The sequence below is a fragment of the Mesoplodon densirostris genome, chromosome 11 (assembly GCF_025265405.1).
Source record: "Mesoplodon densirostris isolate mMesDen1 chromosome 11, mMesDen1 primary haplotype, whole genome shotgun sequence".
Taxonomy (NCBI): Eukaryota; Metazoa; Chordata; class Mammalia; order Artiodactyla; family Ziphiidae; genus Mesoplodon; species Mesoplodon densirostris.
The window spans coordinates 33,315,491-33,334,044 of record NC_082671.1 but is presented as its reverse complement, the minus strand read 5'-3'; the positions used below and the strand labels follow the sequence as shown (position 1 = coordinate 33,334,044).

Sequence of the window (18,554 nt, the reverse complement as noted above, 5' to 3'; positions counted from 1 at the left end):
TGCCTGTGGATAATCAGTAAGTAAAGGTTGGGAACCCCAAAAGAATTGAACGAATATGTTACTATTTAGCATCCTATAAAATATCCTAGTTGAACTAATATTTTTAAAAGCTTATAAAAGCATGTATGGAAACAGTTTTTAAATTTGCATAGCTGTTTCTTTATTCGTGCATATTAAAACAATACAAAAGCAGATTGGAGTGTCTTGATGGGAATTTTACTCTCCTGGCCCATATGAATTCTGTGTGTGCAGTGGGATTCTGTGGATGCAAAGTGTGGAGACAATGATCCTCGTTTTTTTCTTCCCGTGTAGGTTAGAGAAGCTTGCTGCTTTGAAACAAATCTGTTAAGTCACATAAGATGTTTATATGCAGGAAGAGGCAGAAACGGCACCTACAAACTATTTCTTATAAATTCTACAAGGTAACAACTAGTCAAGCTTCTTCTGCTGAGAGTAATGTCCTTTGGGACGATTTTTGTGCCCAAATATAAAAGAGTAAGAGCTAGCTGTTAGCGTGACTAGGCTAATTCCGATGGACCAGAAGAGGGACACTTTATTATCCACACATCTCAAGAAGTGCTGTGCCTTAAGAAGCATTTGGAGTACTGCTGTTTCTTCTTTTTATTTACATGGGCATAAGACAGACACACACACATATATCTCTCCCTTCCCCTGGGAGAAGCAGGCTTCTGTGTGAAGATCTGAATGGACCTTTCATGGTGGTGAGGACGACAGGGCTGTAAACCATGCTCAGGACCTGGTTCTCCCTTTACTGGCTGTTTATGGAAATGTTTGGAAAAAAAACAAAAAAATCCATACCCAGCCACCAATTTTTACAGTTCCTTATTTTGCCAGTTCTTTCCTAACCCATCTTGGAAGTTTCTTTCTCACTCTTCCATTTGTATTATGCTTGTTTATAGAGTCTGATATTTTACAAACTCTTTCACTTCCTTCAACTCATTGGTCCCTCATGCAACCCTGAGAGGAAGACTTTTTATGGTGAAAGAAACGGATCCTTAAAGAAGTTGACAGATGTGTCTAAAATCACAGGGCTGGTGGCCAAAGCTTTGTCTTTTCCTCCCAAGCCCAAAGCTCTTTCCATCTACATACCACTTTGCCTTCCCAAAGGAAAAAGTGGGTAAGGACATGTATTGGCTTATTGGCTTCCATATTCTAGGGCTCGATGTCAGAAAAATACTTAAGTCAACATGGTAGATCTTTGGAGAAAACTCCTCTTTTTTTATCCTCTCCCTCAGTTAACTCTAGTTACTACATACTCTACTGGCCACTGGCTGCCCAACCCCTCTCCAGAGCAGAGCCAGCAAGTGCCTATATTTTAGGCTTTCCCCTAACCTCCTACTTTGATGAAACTGATCTTCCCTGAGTTTAGCAATTGGTTTACTCTTCTGACTCCTGTGTTTGGGGGTGGGGATGAGGAACAGAGAAGGAATAGGAAGGAATGAACACTTATTATGTACCAAGCACTAGTAGTATTAAAGGAAAAATTCAATGACTCTTGTTAAAGCATGATAAGGAGGACTTTATTCAAGGGAGGAACTGTCATAGTAGGCAATAACCACTGGGATGGAATTTTGCAGTGGGGGAGAGAGATTGGGCTCAACTCCAAATACAGCAAGTGGGAAATTATAGCCAAGGAGCAGGGTAAGGGGGAGATTCTTCATAAACTGGCCTAACAAGATTCTTCCTGAAAGTAGGCTCGGTGATCTGACACCACCTGGGGGCTGGTGGAGGATGAGGAACTCGATTGATATCGAGCGTGATCAGATATGAAGGACGAGGGATTCTGGTTAAACTGATTTATCATGATTCTTGCTAAAACTGGAAAATGAAGACAGAAACATGGAAATAGACCTCATTGAAAAGTTCAGGGGAGCCTGAATACAGTCCGGTCAGGGAGAGAATCTGTTAGTAGTGGGATTATAGATATATGTTATCACTTTTAGTTTGCAAGCAATGCTTTAAGGTGGTAAAACCCACCTCCTTTTTTTGATAAGGAAACAGTCCCAGAGAGTTTCAAGACCTGGAATTTAACCCAAGTCTGCCTGACTTGCAATTTCCCAAAGCTCCTGCTTTTCTTGCCTCCAGGTTACACGGGGCTCCCTCCTTCCAGAACACCCTCGCCCCCTGCCTTGTTCACCTGGCTAACTGCCTTTCACTCTCGGGGTCTCTGCTTTGGCACCCTCCCTTCAGGGCTAGCACATATTCCATAGAACTTTGCATTTCACCCTTCGAAGCATGTATTGCCTGTGTCTGTCTCCTGTGGCCAGCTAGAAGGAAGGAACTATGTCTGATTCATTCCTGTAGCCTCAGCAGCTAGGGACTGGCACATAGTGGGCACTCAACCATATTTGCTGAGTCAATAAATAAAAAAACTCCAAGCCTGGTCTCTTTTCAGGATCCCAAGTCTTCTGGATTTCCCTCCTTTATTTCTTGCATCGGAGAGGACATGAGCCTGTCCTACACCTGGCTGAAGACTCAGCCCTCAGCCAGTGCTCTGCTGGGCTGTCCCCTCCCTATGAGGGTTGGTAGGAAGGAAGGCATTGCAGAGGCAGGCAGGAACCCTGAAAGCCACACGGTGAGCAGCTTCCCTGTCATATTTTCCTGAATTTGTGCAGGGTCTGCCCATGGGGCATTGATTTAATATTCAACACTGCCAGTTGCAGATGAGCCAACTCCCCTGTAAAGCCTGTGTGTGGTGTCTCCTTTTGGCTTCCCTTCCTTTGGGATGTCTTCCTCCTCATCCTTCTCTTTCTCCTCTTCCTTCTTCCTCTTCCTCCTCCATTTTGGTCTTTGGCAAAATTAGACTTTCTAATAGAACAAATCACAACAATAATTCTTCAAACCCTGGGCATAAAATAAATGAGAGTCCTTGATGAATTCCTATACCATTTAAAAGTAATGTGCTTGGTTTCAGTTTCCCATATTTGTCTTCCATGGTTAAAAATTAATATTGGTTAACATGCAGTTGGTTATGTTTTATTTCTCTTCTTTTGTTTTATTATTCCTGTATGTATTAACATTAGTACGTGCTTTTGAAGAGAAAATGGACAAAGCGTAAAAGTTTAACCTTCATGTTGAAGGGCTGAGAGGAGGCTTAGTTGTAAGGCTCCAAAACTCCTAGAAAAATGAATCACCAGGCTCCCAGAAAGGCCAGAGGATCTTGCTTAATTTATATTTCAAATAATTAATTTAAAAGGAGAATAAGTATGAACTTGATAATCAGTTAGTGAAGACACTGAAATACTTCCATGAAAATTGAGAAACCTAATGCAGTAGACAGACCGTCTCCCTCTCCTACCTTAAATCCTACCAATTGTTAGATTATTCACCGAGAAGCTGTGCCACAAGGGCAGATCTTAAAAGGTACCGAGCCAACCAGCCGTCATGTATTATTTACGCTGAGCGACCCTGGGTTTGTGAAAAAGCAGTACAGGACACAGTCACGTGGAATTGTAATAATGTTAATGCTGAAAGATCTTAGATCTATATTTCTAAGTTATAAATGGCAGGTACCATCAGCTGTTCCACCTTCTTTCCTCCTAACTGAAGCTTAATCTGTTCAGACAGAGGAGAGTCCTTGAGCCCAGGAAGGATAGGTTCTAATGTAATTGATCTAAACCAGTTATCCTAATCTCAGTGGCCTCCTCCCACTTCCCTTGCCCTCATAATTCAGCAACCATAACTCTCCCAACAACCTTTTCATAAAGGGTAAATTCCTATATTTTCTGAAGTACTTAACAATATTAATTATAGTTTGATGTGTCCTTTAAATTTCTATTAGGAATGTTATTGTTTTTATTCGTTTTTGACTGGTTTGCTCCAACCCAACTTTCTTTCATTATTTTGCATGGTTTTGCAGAAGGCAAGGTGGTTCAGGAATATGTATGTTATGTTACTGTAGAAAACACTACAATAAGAACCCCTGCAATAACAACTGTGTTATTGCAACTTGAGCAAGTTCCTTAAGCTTGCTGAGGCTGTTTGCTCTTCTGAAAAATGGGAGTAGTACTAGACCTATCTGACAATAAAATTATTGTTCGGATTAAGAGAGAAAGTAAATGTAAAATTCTTAGCAAGGTCTTGGTACATAAAATGTGCTCAACAAATTTACCAAGTATTATTATTATTATTCTCCACTGACCATCTCTCATGTGGCTTGACTTCTGATTCTTTCCCGCTTTGTTGGATCTCCGCCAGACACCCTACTATTTGTCGACATTCCTCTTAAGGTATGAGGCCCAGGTCATCAAGATGGGACCTGTGCCTAGAGGAACAGGGACCTTACCCTCCCAGTTCTGTCCTCAGTGCTTTCATTATTATCAGCCTACATTAGTTTCTTTGTCTCCCCAGTACTTCTTCATGATGACAAAATTAAACTGATGTCTTTATCACTTATTTACGCAAAAGCCAAGTTTCCCCATCTCATATTTACATAATGGAAAAAAATCAATGGAAAGCTGAATGCTTAATCTACTAAATTTCATCGTGTCAGAGTCAGCCATCAATCCAGTCGCCAAGATTTGACCTGACTCTTTTTTTTTTAATTGGCGTATAGTTGATTTACAACGTTGTGTTGGTTTCTGCTGTACAGCAAAATGAGTCAGTTATACATATAAATATATCCACTATTTTTAAAATTCTATTCCCATGTGGGTCATCACAGAGTAGTAAATAGAGTTCCTTGTGCTATAGGTTCTTACGAGTTAACTATTTTATGTATAGTACTATGTCTATGTCAATCCCAATCTCCCAATTTATCTCTCTCCCCCGCTTCCGCCTTGGTAACAAATAAGTTTGTTTTCTACACCTGTGACTCAATTTCTGTTTTGTAAATAGGTTCATTTGTACCACTTTTTTAGATTCCACACATAAGCGATATCATATGATATTCGTCTCTCTCTGTCTGACTTACTTCACTCAGTGTGACCATCTCTAGTGACCTGACTCTTATACTGTATTTTTACCTTGTTCATCTCCTTCAGGCCATCTGCATACGTGGCAGGTTTGCCTTTTCTATACTTGTCCAAATCACAAATAGCATTATTGAGAAGGATGAGAGCAGAGTCATTTTATAGTACATTTTAGGATTTTCTCCGGGTTAGCATGTTAGGGTTCAGTTGTTCTCCCAGATACAAATTCACCTAACTCTAATGTAATTTCTTTTACCTTTCTCCGTCTTAGCTACAAGTATAGCCATCCTTGACTGCCCTTCCCCCAGTTGGATTGGAAGGCCCTCTTACGTGTCTACTGGGACTGACGTACCACACTGTGTTAGTCCTGCCTTTTTACTGTCTGTGCTCCCGTCCCCTGGCTTGAGGGTAAGATTGAGTGTTGCTCACTGTTGTATCCCAGTGCCTAGCACATGCACTTCATTAAATATTTATTATTGGATGAGTGAATTAACAATATTGTTAAGTGTCTAGTTGAAATCAAGATATACATTTTCATGCACAGGCTCCTAATCTGCTGGTCAGGAAAGCAGATGAAGTCTATCCACAGCACTGGTTCTCGGTGGGCAGTTGGAGGCTCCTGGATGTCTTCTGCTGTTCTCAGAGGCCAGCAGCCAAGTGTTCAGCAATCCTTTCTAGAATTTTGCATCTGTGACAGTTATTGAAAAGCCATGTGGGTGTTGCCATCTTGTTACACAGTGTGCTTGAACCATTTATTTACTCAAGTTGAATAAAGGTTAATTTTCATTTTATCTTGTGAGTATCGGGTGTGTAAATTTCAGGTGATTCATATCATGTTAAAGTCCAGAGACAGTCTTTTAATTTGGTCACTGTTTCCAACAATGGGTCATGTTAACTCTGCTTGAAAGAACTGATTAGCTTCTTCCTGGATCAATGCAGGACTACTTGTACAAGGAAGACTGGGGAGACTCCTGGGATTCCAGGTCATTGGGTGGAGGTTTTCTTGAGGGTGGTGCCCTGCAGTTCACTTCTCTCTCCAAGAGTGCAAAAACAGGATTGACATGACATGACCTGGAGCAGATGAACTCCTCCAGCTCCTTCCAGGCTCCTCAGCCAACTCTCTCCTGTTTCCTATCTCAAGGCACCAACACCACTTCCTACGCGGCCACCAAAACAGAGATGGGAGAATCCAATCAGTAACAAAGTCCAGTAGGATTCTCCCCTCAAATACTACTCACAGCCAGGGGTATGCTGGTAAACGTTTAACAACCAAATCTTTGGAAAGAAATTCTCAATTTGTAATATTTACCAGTTTCCATGGTGTAAATCTTCCCACTATTGCCGATTTCAAGTTACTAACGTGAAGACTCTAAATATGGAGTTGGGAAGAGATGTGTCCAAGCTTGTACGAGCTGGCTCCAGCACACCACTGCACACTCTTCCACCTTCCTGACCCCACTTCCACTGCACCAGATCAGAATTTCATGGCATTCAAGGCCCCAGGGTCTGCCCCTGAGGACAGTTCAAGCCTCATGGACGCCTGTTCCTGGAAGCTTTACCTGGCACTCTTTTGCTCCTGTTGAGTCATTTAGGTGACCTGTAATGCTCTGTGTACACTCAGTTGTCACATCGAGCACTATGGTATGCTTTTATGTCAGTCTTTCTCACTGGTTTATGAACCTCTTGAGCACAGCAACTGATGGTTATGACAAAGGGTAGTATTTATTGAGCTGGGAACTGTGCTAAGCACCTTATATGCATTATCTCATTTAATCCTCACAACTCCATGAAGGAAATGCTCTTATCATCCTTATTCTATAGATAAGGAAACTAAAGCACAGAGAGGGTAGGTAATTTGCCGAAGGTGGCACAGCTGGGAAATGTTTCGGCCAGAATTGACCTAAGGCCTGATTGTAGAACCAGGACCCTTAACCTCTAAGGCACCCTTGTCTTTGTGTCTCTAGCACTTGGCACTGTGCCTGGTCCATAGCAGGTGCCCGTTGATTGTGTGTTGGGTGATTTAGTGAGGGAAGGCTAATGCTGGCAGTGTACTTGACTAGTCTCTTTGCTCTCAGCTTCACTCCCAAGAGCAGGCAGAAAGGCCTTTCAGAAATATAAACCTGATCATGTCTGATGAAAAATTGCAATGTCTTCATAACCTGTAAGGCAAATTCCTTACCTTGATACCTATGAACCTTCATGATCAGGTTTCTGAGATACGCCAGTTTCTCCAGATACACCTTCCACCATTCATAATCACATTTATTCATTCAAATGTTATTACTCATCTGAGAAATTCAATATTTATTGAATAACTACCACATTCCAGGCCTTGTTCTGAGTGTGTAGGATCTATATAAAAAGAGGCAGTTTCTACCCTGGAGGGGCTTAAAGGTGAGTGGAGAAGCAGACGCACAACATGTAATTTCTACAGTGGCTGAAATAAAAGTACACAGAGCTCGCAGTGGGGTCCCGGAAGGGTGCTCTTCTGTCTGTGCCACGTTCTTCACCTGCCTTCCAGCTCTGGCCAGACCGCACACTCAATCCACGGGAGTCCTGCTGCTGACCCCATGAATTCATTGGCACATACTCTTTTCAGTTCCTGGAATGTTTTTTTAAATCACCTTCTGCTTATCCTTAAAAATTCCCTTCGGGGCTTCCCTGGTGGTGCAGTGGTTGAGAGTCCGCCTGCCGATGCAGGGGACGCGGGTTCGTGCCCCGGTCTGGGAAAATCCCACGTGCCGAGGAGCGGCTGGGCCTGTGAGCCATGGCCGCTGAGCCTGCGCATCCGGAGCCTGTGCTCCGCAGTGGGAGAGGCCACAACAGTGAGAGGCCCACGTACTGCAAAAAAAAAAAAAAAAAATTCCTCTCAAGTGTCACCTGCAGGAAGCCCTTGCCCCAGCCCGGCCAGCCTAACAGAAAGGCTCCTGCAGTAGGATGCCCACCGCCATCCCGGCACTTATCACCCTCTGCTGCTGTGGCCGATCTTCCTGTCCCTTTTGCTGGACTGCGAGCTCGTCCCCAATTTTATTCCTGGACACATGGTGAACACTAAGTTAATGTTGAATAAATGAGTGAAACAGTCTTTTAATGATTGGAAATGTCTCTGGGAAAATGTTATCTTCACTAGCTGACTGAATGGGCTGTGGCTCTCACCACTGACATTAGATTTTAAATCCAGTTTTATTTTCAGTGGATTTTCAAGACAAAAGTAACCTTAGCAAATGAGGGTCTAGTTTCTCCTCTGCTTCCCCCCCCCCCCCGCCTTCTTCTTTGGAATAGCCGTGAACATTTCTGCTCCAGTTCCTCATGAGCCCTGGCACATCAGAGGGAAACTATCTTTATGTTTAACTTTAAAGGGCAATCAAGGGGGGAAGGGGGAGACACTCATTGTGGCTTTTTAGAATCTTTAAAAAACCTAGAGCTGCTGTAACAGACAAATTTTGTCATCTTGCCTGTCATGTGAATACTCTGGCCAGCGCTGTTTTGGGACAAAGGGCAAAAGAGTAGATCAAGAAGGGAGGGGGGTGTCTGGGTTTGGGGAAGTGGTGTGGGAAGGGAGTCCCTAGGGTGGAAACAAGAAGTGTCCTTACACAGGACTGGGGGGTGGTGGCAGCTGGGCAGGTGGGTGGGAAGCAGAAAGGGAGGTCCTTGCTGGGCACACCCTATCCATACCTTTGGAGAAGCCCTGTTTCCCCAAAGGCATGTGTATGTCTATTAGCGGATCTTGCAGATGCAACTTAGATTTGTCTGTGGTGTCTCTGGTGGATTGATCCTCATAACCACGCACTTTTTTCTTGTCTGCCTTGTAAGGCCAAGGGCAACAGCACAGGTGACCATTCTGCAGCTGTTGCGTGCCTGGAAGGGAAGGCAGAGAACTAGGGTGAAGAAGGGGGGCCCTTGTTTCCTAGAGCAGTTCTCCGGCACTCCCCGGAGGCCTGGGTAGCTTCTGCTTTTGTGAGCAAGACTGTGACAGCCCTTCCTGGCCACAGAGAGAAATGTAGAAAAGGGTGGAATCGAGGTCTGAAACTGAGCCTCCATGACGGGGCGGGATGCCTGAGGACACACTCTTTGCAGGTTTGGGTGTTATAAACCAGCGTTTAAGACATTTAGAGCAAAGTGATTATTTTTAAAAGCATGTGATTTATTTTAAGAGGCTTTTGAGAGTTGCCCTATGTGTGCAGAGCCTCCTGAAAACCGTTTTATCTGACACTGTGGATTTATCTTGTTGAGGAATTTCCTTAGGGTCTGGAAAGCACAGCTGTGACTGGAGTCCTAGAGAAAGTCGGCTACTCCAGGGCTCATCTCTCCTTGTTCATTAAGAGGTTTGCACAAGCTGCACGGGCAGGTCCTGGATGCTGTGGACCATCTCTTATTTCTACCTGGGGCTGGAGGTTGGAGAGGGTGAGTGATGTAAAGCAAGTGGCACAAAGGTCAGGTCTGAGAATCTATGGGCCACTTCCTACTTCTATGTGGGGAATTGTGTGTATGTGTTTGTTGGGCGGGGGCGGTGCTATATAAAGCAGATGGGACACCAGCAGGGGCTTCAGTGGGAAACTAAACAGATCTTTTCCTCCATCTGCTTCTCTTAGCAATTGGCTTGACCAAAGCCCAGTGAAGTAGTAGAGTCAAGTTGCTTTTCTGCAGTTGGCTGGCATTGTTGGGGAAGGAAGAGGAACACGGGGCGAGGGGGGGTAGTAATGGGGCTGGGGGTGAGAACACCCTCAAGAATCAGGGTAGGTCTCGTTGGCTTCCCTGCAGGTCACTTACTAGCTGTGTGACCCTGGGCAAGCTAGTTAACCTGTGTAATCACTTTGCCTTCTCTGTACACTGGGAATAATATTAATGTCCACCCCCTAGGGCTGTCATGAGGATTGACGAGGTCGGGCAAAGTGCTTCTCCTTTTGCTTGGTCCAGAGTAAGAACTCCAGACTCCCTCTGAAAGTCCCTGAACAACCGCGATAGTGTGCAAGTTGACCTCCCTTCTTCCGTTCTTATTCCCTTATAGTCCTTTCCCGCAAAGCAACCAGAGTGACCTTTTATTAAAGCATATTATTTCACTTTCCAAAGGCTTCTCGTTGCTCTGGCCACCTCCTCTCCCCGCCCTACCCTGCCCCGTGCTCCTGTGCTCTGGCCACACTGGAATGATTTGTTTCTCAAACACACAAGCACAGTCCAGCCCTGGGCTCTTGCGGTGCTGTTCCCTCTACCTGGCATGTTCTGCCCTTGGTCTTTGCATGGCTGGCTCCTTCCTGAGAAAGGCCTCCACACTGAAAGGAGCTCCTTCCCCCACCATCTATCATGCCACTCTGTTCTGTTTTCATCACCACCGGAAAAGATCCTGTTATTTATTGTTTCTCATATGTCATGTAAGTCCTTCCCCACTGTTGCTACCTTTCCCTCCATTAGAATCCAAGCCTCCTGAGGGGATCGTGTTAATTTTTTTCATGGCTGTGTCCTCAGAACCTTGTACAGTGCTTGGCACATAGTAGGTGCTTAATAAAGAATGAATGAGCTTGTCTTGCTCTTTCTTCCTTCAAAGTCTAGCTCAAGACAAAACTCCACTATGAGGTCATTTCTGACCATCTCAACTTTTAAAAATGTCGTCCATCCATTTCCCTCTGAGTTCATGTCACTGAATGGAGTTGGCAATCTCTCTTCTCTTCCCTTTCCCTTCTCTTTTTTTCTCCCTCCCTTCCACCTGTCTCTGGCACCCATCAATTTTTACCATTTGGGAGGTGTTCAAGATTTTTAAAATTTTGTTTTAATGCCCTTGGATGAATTAGCAAGCCCCAAAATAAAGATGAAATGGCCCTCCTATACCTCCTGTAACCAGTGCAGGGATCTAGTGCAAAGGTACCTTACCCATGGGAAGAATTCAAGGCTCTGGATTACATGAGGGATATGGGTGTGCAGGATAGACAGCTGAAGTATTGCATATTTAAATTATACCTGGAAAAAAAGTCCACAAAGTTTAACAAAGTTCTCATTAAATTATCGATAATCTATTTCAGATTTCATTACGATGAAAGAAAAAACTTTTGGTTTACCGCTGTTGGCAAAAGCCAAAAAAATACCAGTTGTTTCAGATCCTATTCTGTTTTATTTTCCTGGGCATTTTTACATTATTACACTTTAGAATCATTTTGTTATTTTAAGACATTTTTTATTGTGGATGTTTTAAATGTATAGATTAATTTAGGGGTGTTGACACATTGTGTAATAGCAAGGTAATGAAAATACATATTTCTAATATTAACAGAAATAGTTCTAATTTTTAACCATTGAATGTGATGCTGTTATTTAATGTAGGTTTTCTATCACATATATGTATACAGGAGATATAGATATGTGTATATGTATGTGTATAAATATATATAATCTTAAGGATGTATTCACTGGAATCAATATTGAATGTTTAATGCCTTCTTGGCATCAGTTGAGAAGGTCAAATACTATTTTACCTTTGATATATGAATCCCAATATTGAATTATCTTTTTGTTTCTTGATGAATTTTTCTCTTAATGGAAATGTTAAATTCTATTTGATGGCATTTTATTTAGGATTTTGGTATATTCACAAATGATAGTAGTCTGTAGTTTTCTTTATGCATCTCATCTCTTTCAGCTTTTGGCATCAGTTTTATGCTGGCTTCATAAAAAAATTTGGGTACTTTTCTTTTTTGTCTATGTTCCAGAATTGTGAAAATGGCAGAGGAATTATCATCTTGTTAAAGTTTTAGAAGCATGACCCATGATGCCATTGGGACTTTTATCTTTTATGCAAGGGTGGGGGGATTGTCATGAGTGGAAATTTTCTCTATTTACTCCAGGGTTTGTCAGTTTAGACTTTTTCTATATTTTTTTGTTTATTTTAGCAATTTGATTTCCTACTTTTTAAGAAAATCATTTTATTCAAAATTGTGCAAAATAATTTTCCAAAGTATATAATAGGGATTTGTTTTAAAAAGATAACTCATTCCAAATTCTACCATCTAACTAGTGTCAACTATGGTGGAATATTATTTCATCATCTTTCTATGAATAGCTACAGATAGAAGGATGGATAATTAGATAGATAGTAGAAATAACTTTGTAAGAAATGGATCTTAGCTCACATGCACTATTTAAAGAAAATATTAAATATAATATAAAATATTAATTTTAGTTGAATTTAATAGGATAAAAAGAAGAGAAACTGAAGGAATTACAGAATTTAAATAATTATTTCTTTACTGTTAAAGATATCAGTTCTAAAGGAGTCTTCCAAGATTAAGAAAGGGGATTTAAAAGTTACTACAAAGTTGGAATAGTTATTTTTTTACTAAATGGTTCAGGTTTATAGGGTAATGAAGATGAACTCTGAGATATGAATAATAAGGTGATTATTACCACATCTCTTCCCATTTTCCCTCGCCCTGCTTTCTAATTTTTGTTGCTGATATTTTTTCTTTTTTAAGGGTTTATTACTTTTACATTTTGATCTGCAACCATAATTCCCTCAGATATTCAGTTTAAATCCTATATTTATATGAATTCACTGTTCATCATAGTTTTTCCTCTTTGATTTCTATATTTCTGAGTTCTTTCTTTTGATTCATTTTTTGCTTGGCTGAATTTCACTGTCAAGGAGTTATTTTCAAGAGGAAGTCATGGGGGCTTTATACCCTGAACTTTTAAATTTTGGAATTGTCTGTTGCCTTTACGTTTGAAAACAAATTGGGTGGATATAAGATTTTGCAAGCCACCTTCTGTTGAAATGCTGTAGAATTTATTAAATGGCTGCAGAGTATTGATATTTCATTGAATGAATGTCAATTAATGGTCATTTATTCTCAAAGACACAGATGTAGAGAATGGACTTGAGGACACGGGGAGGGGGAAGGGTAAGCTGGGATGAAGTGGGAGAGTGGCATTGACATATATACACTACCAAATGTAAAATAGATAGCTAGTGGGAAGCAGCTGCATAGCACAGGGAGATCAGCTCCGTGCTTTGTGTCCCCCTAGAAGGGTGGGATAGGGAGGGTGGGAGGGAGACGCAAGAGGGAGGGGATATGGGGATATATGTATACATATAGCTGATTCACTTTGTTATACAGCAGAAACTAACACACCATTGTAAAGCAGTTATACTCCAATAAAGATGTTAAAAAAAAAGGGTCATTCTCAATTTTCTGTTATTATATTAAGTGTATTATTGTAAGTGTATTAAGTGGAATTTCTGGATCAAAATATATATGCACATTCATTTTTTTTGGAAACATGCTAAACACTTTTCAGACAGATTATTTAATATATACTCCTATCAGCAGTGCATAAGAGGGTTATCTTATTTCCATCAGCATTAACAGTGGATTTTATTAATTCCCTGAATATATGCCAATTTGGTAGGCAAAAAGAAAATTTTCTCATATTTTAAATTCTGTTTCTTACTAATGTTTAATGTGTTTTGTGCATTTATTAACCAATTTGATTTTTTATTTTATGAACTGCCCTTTAAAGCCCTTTACTATTTTCTATTGGGGTGTAGCTGTTACCTTATTGATTTGAAAGAACATTTTGGATATTATGGATATTTACTCTTTTTCATGTATATTGAAAATATTCCTCAGTTTGTCTTTAACTTTTTTCATGGATTAAAATGCTTACGATCACCAATGTATACTAAAACTATTAGATAAAAATTTAATGCGGAACAAAATATTTGCACAATCTCAAAGTATCTTGCCACAAATTACAAAAAGAATAGTAGTAACTTTATAGTGGAGTAAGTTGGCAGATAGTACCTTAACCAAGGGGTGAAAATTAACATCAATAATGAGACACTGTGATCCTCCTGTTATAAGGCACTAAGAGAGACATAATATCATTTGTGTAATATTCTTGCCAAACATACAAAACTTGAATTTAACCTTGAGAAAATATGAGGCAAACGAATTGAGAGACGTTCTGTAAAACAGTTAGCCTACACACTTCAAAAAAAATCTAAAGAGGCATGACAGCTACATGTACTATGTTATACTGGATTAAATTCTGGACCGGAAAAAATGCTATAAATGACATTATTGAGACAATTGGCAAAATTTGAATACGGAATGTAGATTGTACAATAAAACTGTCAATGTTAAGTTTTTGGATTTTGATAATTGTGGTTGTGAAGATAATGTTTTTGTACCTAGGAATATATACTGAAGTATTCACAGATAAAGGTACTTGTTCTCAAATGGTTCAGAATGGTATGTATAGGTGGGTGTGTATCATTGTGTTTTGTGTGTGTGTGTGTGAGAGAGAGAAAGAGAAAGACAGAGAGACAAGATAGAGACAGAGAGAATAATGCAAATGTAGCACAATGTTAATAATGATGAATATGAGTGAAGGATATATGTGACTTCCTTTGTATTCTTGTAGCTTCTCTTTAAGATAGAAATTATTTCAAAGTAAAATGTGAAACATTCTTCTCCCCTCAAAAAAAGGATAAAGTAAAATTTTATCAATCTTTTTTTAAAAATAGTTTTTGGCTTTCATGCCATGCTTGGGAAAACCTTCTTTATGTCAAGATCATAAGAATAGTCACTGATGTTTTCTTTCTATGGTTTCATTTACTTATGTTGAAATCTTTGATCTATCTGCAGTTTTGGTGTGGAAGCAGGAAAATGATCCAGGTTTTTTTTCTCCCAAATATATAATCAATTTTCCCCACAACATTTATTGAATAATGACTCTTTCCTCACTAGTGTCAAAGGATATGCTTATCATGCATCTATCGTGTGTGTGTGTATATATATATATATATAATATTTATATAAGTATAAAATATATATATTCCGTATATATGTAAGATTTCTTGATATATCCTGGACTCGTTTGTGTTCCTTTGATTTGTTCACTTGCGTGTTTCTCAGTACTTATTTACCCCCTTCCTCCCTAATTTTTCTGGTCATTTTTATGTATTTATTTTTCCAGATGAACTTCAGAACATTTTCCTTGAGGATTATTTGATTTCAGATAACATACAAACAAATTCAAAAGGGTTTATTGGATGTATACAGGACTTTGTCATGTAATTAGAGTAGAAGGGGAACAACCAGCCTTATTAAGGGTAAAAAATCATGAAGGACCTGGGTAAAGGACCTGGCAGAAATATTTAGACTATCACTCCAGTCCTCTGCCATAGCTATTAGGTGACTTAATCTCAACCAGCAGCTTTAAAGTCTGTTAGTTTAAATTTTGGGAGAAATAACTGAAGTGGTCACTGGCCAACCAATGGATTTTTTCTTTCTGATTCAGGTGCCTGTAAAGGTTGCAGGAGACTGTTTTTATAAGGGGAAAGTTCTCAGAAAATGACTGTGTATTTGACAGACATCATAAATAATGTCTAGTAAAAGCTTTGCAATATTGAATCTTTCAGTCTAAGAACAATGAAGTTCTTTCCATTTATTGAAATTTCTTCTTATGACCCTTCATAGAGTTTATTAGCTTTTTAAAAAAAATATGTTGTCCCTAAATATATGTTTAGATATTTTAGGCTTTTTGTTATTTTGAATGGAATCTTCTTTTTTTTTCATTATATTTATCTGAATTTTTGACTGGTTATTTTTTGTACATACGAAAGTAATTAGTTTTTATATTTAACCATTTACTTTATTGACTTTTCTGATCATTTCTAATCATCAGTTGTTTCTCTTGAATTTTCTAGGTATAGAGTCATGTTATCTGCAAAGAAAGATTGTTTTGTCTTCTTTATAACATATTTTTATATTTTATATTCTTTTTTTGTTATTTATTTATTTATTTATTTGGCTGCGCCAGGTCTTAGTTGCAGCATGCAGGATCTTTAGTTGCAGCATGTGAACTCTTAGTTGCGGCATGTGGGATCTAGTTCCCTGACCAGGGATCGAACCTGCGCCCTCTGCATTGGGAGTGCAGAGTCTTAGCCACTGGACCACCAGGGAAGTCCCTAAATATTTTATATTCTTTAAAAATTCTAGTGTCTTTGTTGTGGTCAGAAAGAAGCCAATAAGCTTATTTTCATTTTGTAAATCAAGAAAAAGGACAGAACTATTGTGTTGCATTTGGGGAAGTCTAACAAAAATGTGAAGCAAGATATTGACCTTCTTGTTGAACTTAACTGGAAGTTATCTATCAGACCAACATGCCAATCATCAGTCTGTCCATTCATCCAGCCAGCCAGCCAGCTAGCCAATAAATGTTAATTGCTGCCTTTTTCATAACATAGATCCTTGTGGATACAATAAGAAAGACACAGTCCTCTCCCTTAAAGACTTTAGATAGAGGAATAAACACAAAAGCAAGCAATTATAATCGTGTATAAGGCAAAGTACATGGTGTTAATGAATGCACATAAAAAAGCACCTAAACCAGCCTTGGACAGTCAGGGAAGGCTGCTCAAGGAGGGTAACATCTAAAAAGATTTCTGAAGGAAATATTTGAATGGAAGAAAGACCACACTGTCAATAAATGCATTATACCATTTAGTTGCTTTGAAATTTTAGCGATTAGCCATTCTGAAAAATTCATGAATCTCAAGATTTTCAATTTGTCTTTGCAGCTCAAGGGGCCAGTGGCACTCTGGGGAACCCGACGCTGGATACAAGTCTGCTGGAGGAGTTCTTGGGCAATGATTTTGATTTGGCGGCCTTGTAAGTAATGAAGGCACTGCTCTCCATTTGGTCGTTTTGGTTTTTTTTTAATGTTTGACTTTTTTTTCATATAAATTTATTTATTTATTATTTATGTTTGGCTGCATTGCGTTGGGTCTTCGCTGCTGCACGCGGGCTTTCTCTAGTTGCGGCGAGCGGGGGCTACTCTTCTTTGTGGTGTGGTGGCTTCTCTTGCTGTGGAGCATGGGCTCTAGGCACACGGGCTTCAGTAGTTGTGGTTCATGGGCTCTAGAGCACAGGCTCCGTAGTTGTGGCTCATGGGCTTAGTTGCTCCATGGCATGTGGGATCTTCCCAGACCAGGGATTGAACCCATGTTCCCTGCATTGGCAGGCGGATTCTTAACCACTGCACCACCAGGGAAGTCCCTCCATTTGGTGTTTTTAAAATTATGAAATAATTAAATGAACTGGGAAGTGCTTCCTTCTTTTCTGTTTTCCAGAAAAGCTTGGGTAGAGTTGGTCTTATTTCTTTTATAAATCTTTGGCAGATTTCACCAGTGAAGCCAGCTAAGCCTGGAGTTTTTTGTTTGTTTGTTTTTGTTTTTGTTTTATTTAGTTTTAATCTGAAAGCCCTCACCTTCCAATTCAATATCATTAATAGATATGGGGCTATTCAGGTTATCAATTAGTAGTTATCAACTTAGGCAGTTTATATCTTTCAATGAATTTGTATATTTCTGAATTTACTGGCATAAAGTTGTTCATCATATTTCCTTTTTATACTTTTAATGTCTATAGAATCTATAGTGAACAGCAACTGTTGTTGTTGATGTCAGTAATTCATGTCTTTTTTTTTCTTGATCAATCTAGCAAGAGGTTTATCAGTTTTCCTAACCTTTTAAAGAACCGGCTTTTGGTTAAATTTATATTCTTAATTGTTTTTCTGTTTTCCATGTTATTGATTTATGCTCTTATTTTCTAATATTAATATAGCCATGCCAGCTTTCTCTTAAAAAACTTACATGCAATAAAATTCCATTTTTGTCTTGTGTATGGTTTTGTGAGTTTTGACAAATTCATAGAGTTGTACAACTACTGCCATGATTACCACACACAACAGTTCCCTCACCTGAAACGTTCCCCCTACATTTCCACTTTGTGGTCAAACCCAACACACACCCCTAACCTCTGGTGACCACTGATCTTTTCTCTGTCCTTATAGTTTTGCTTTTTCCAGAATGTCACATAAATGAAGCCATATGGTATATATAATTATGAGTCCAGTTTCTCTCACTAAGCATAATGTCTTTGCTCATTCTTTTTTATTGCTGAGAAAAACTCTGTTGGATTGTTGTAACAGAGTTTGTTTATCCAGTCACTCATTCAAGGACATTTTGATTATTTCCAGTTTTTGGCAATTATGAATAACTTCTATAAATATTCATGCACAGGTGTTTGTGTGATCAAGAGTTTTAATTTCTCTAGGGTAATACCTTGGATAGTCTGCTGGTTCATGTTGTAAGTGGAAGCTTAATTTTATAAAAATTGCCAAATTTTCTAGAGTGGCCATACCATTTTACATTACCACTAGCTATATATTCTAATAGGCTTATAGTGGTATCTCATTTTGTTTTAATTTGCATTTTCCTATCAACAAATGATGTTGAGCCTTATTTCATGTGGTTGTTTGCCATTCGTACGTTTTCTTTGGTGAAGTCTTTTTTCAAATTTTTTGCCCATTTTATTTTATTTTATTATTTTTTTTTTTTGCCCATTTTAAAAAATTAAAGTTTTCTTATTTTTGAGTTTAGAAAATTCTTTAAGTATTCCGGATGTAAGAACTTTATTGGGGGGCCTCCCTGGTGGCGCAGTGGTTAAGAGTCCGCCTGCCGATGCAGGGGATACGGGTTCGTGCCCCGGTCTGGGAGGATCCCATATGCCGCGGAGCGGCTGGGCCCGTGAGCCATGGCCGCTGGGCCTGCGCATCCGGAGCCTGTGC

The 18,554-nt window shown here is 39.6% G+C and overlaps 1 protein-coding gene across 1 annotated transcript in view; it reads left to right on the top strand.

The window, feature by feature from the left end:
* The window catches only part of MYRFL (myelin regulatory factor like), a 118,028-nt gene that overhangs the window by 13,676 nt on the left and 85,798 nt on the right, over window positions 1-18,554 (top strand). Inside the window, exon 2 of the mRNA XM_060114165.1 lies at window positions 16,504-16,594. Within this exon, the coding sequence (XP_059970148.1) occupies window positions 16,504-16,594 (91 nt within the window). The remainder of the gene's footprint in view (window positions 1-16,503; window positions 16,595-18,554) is intronic.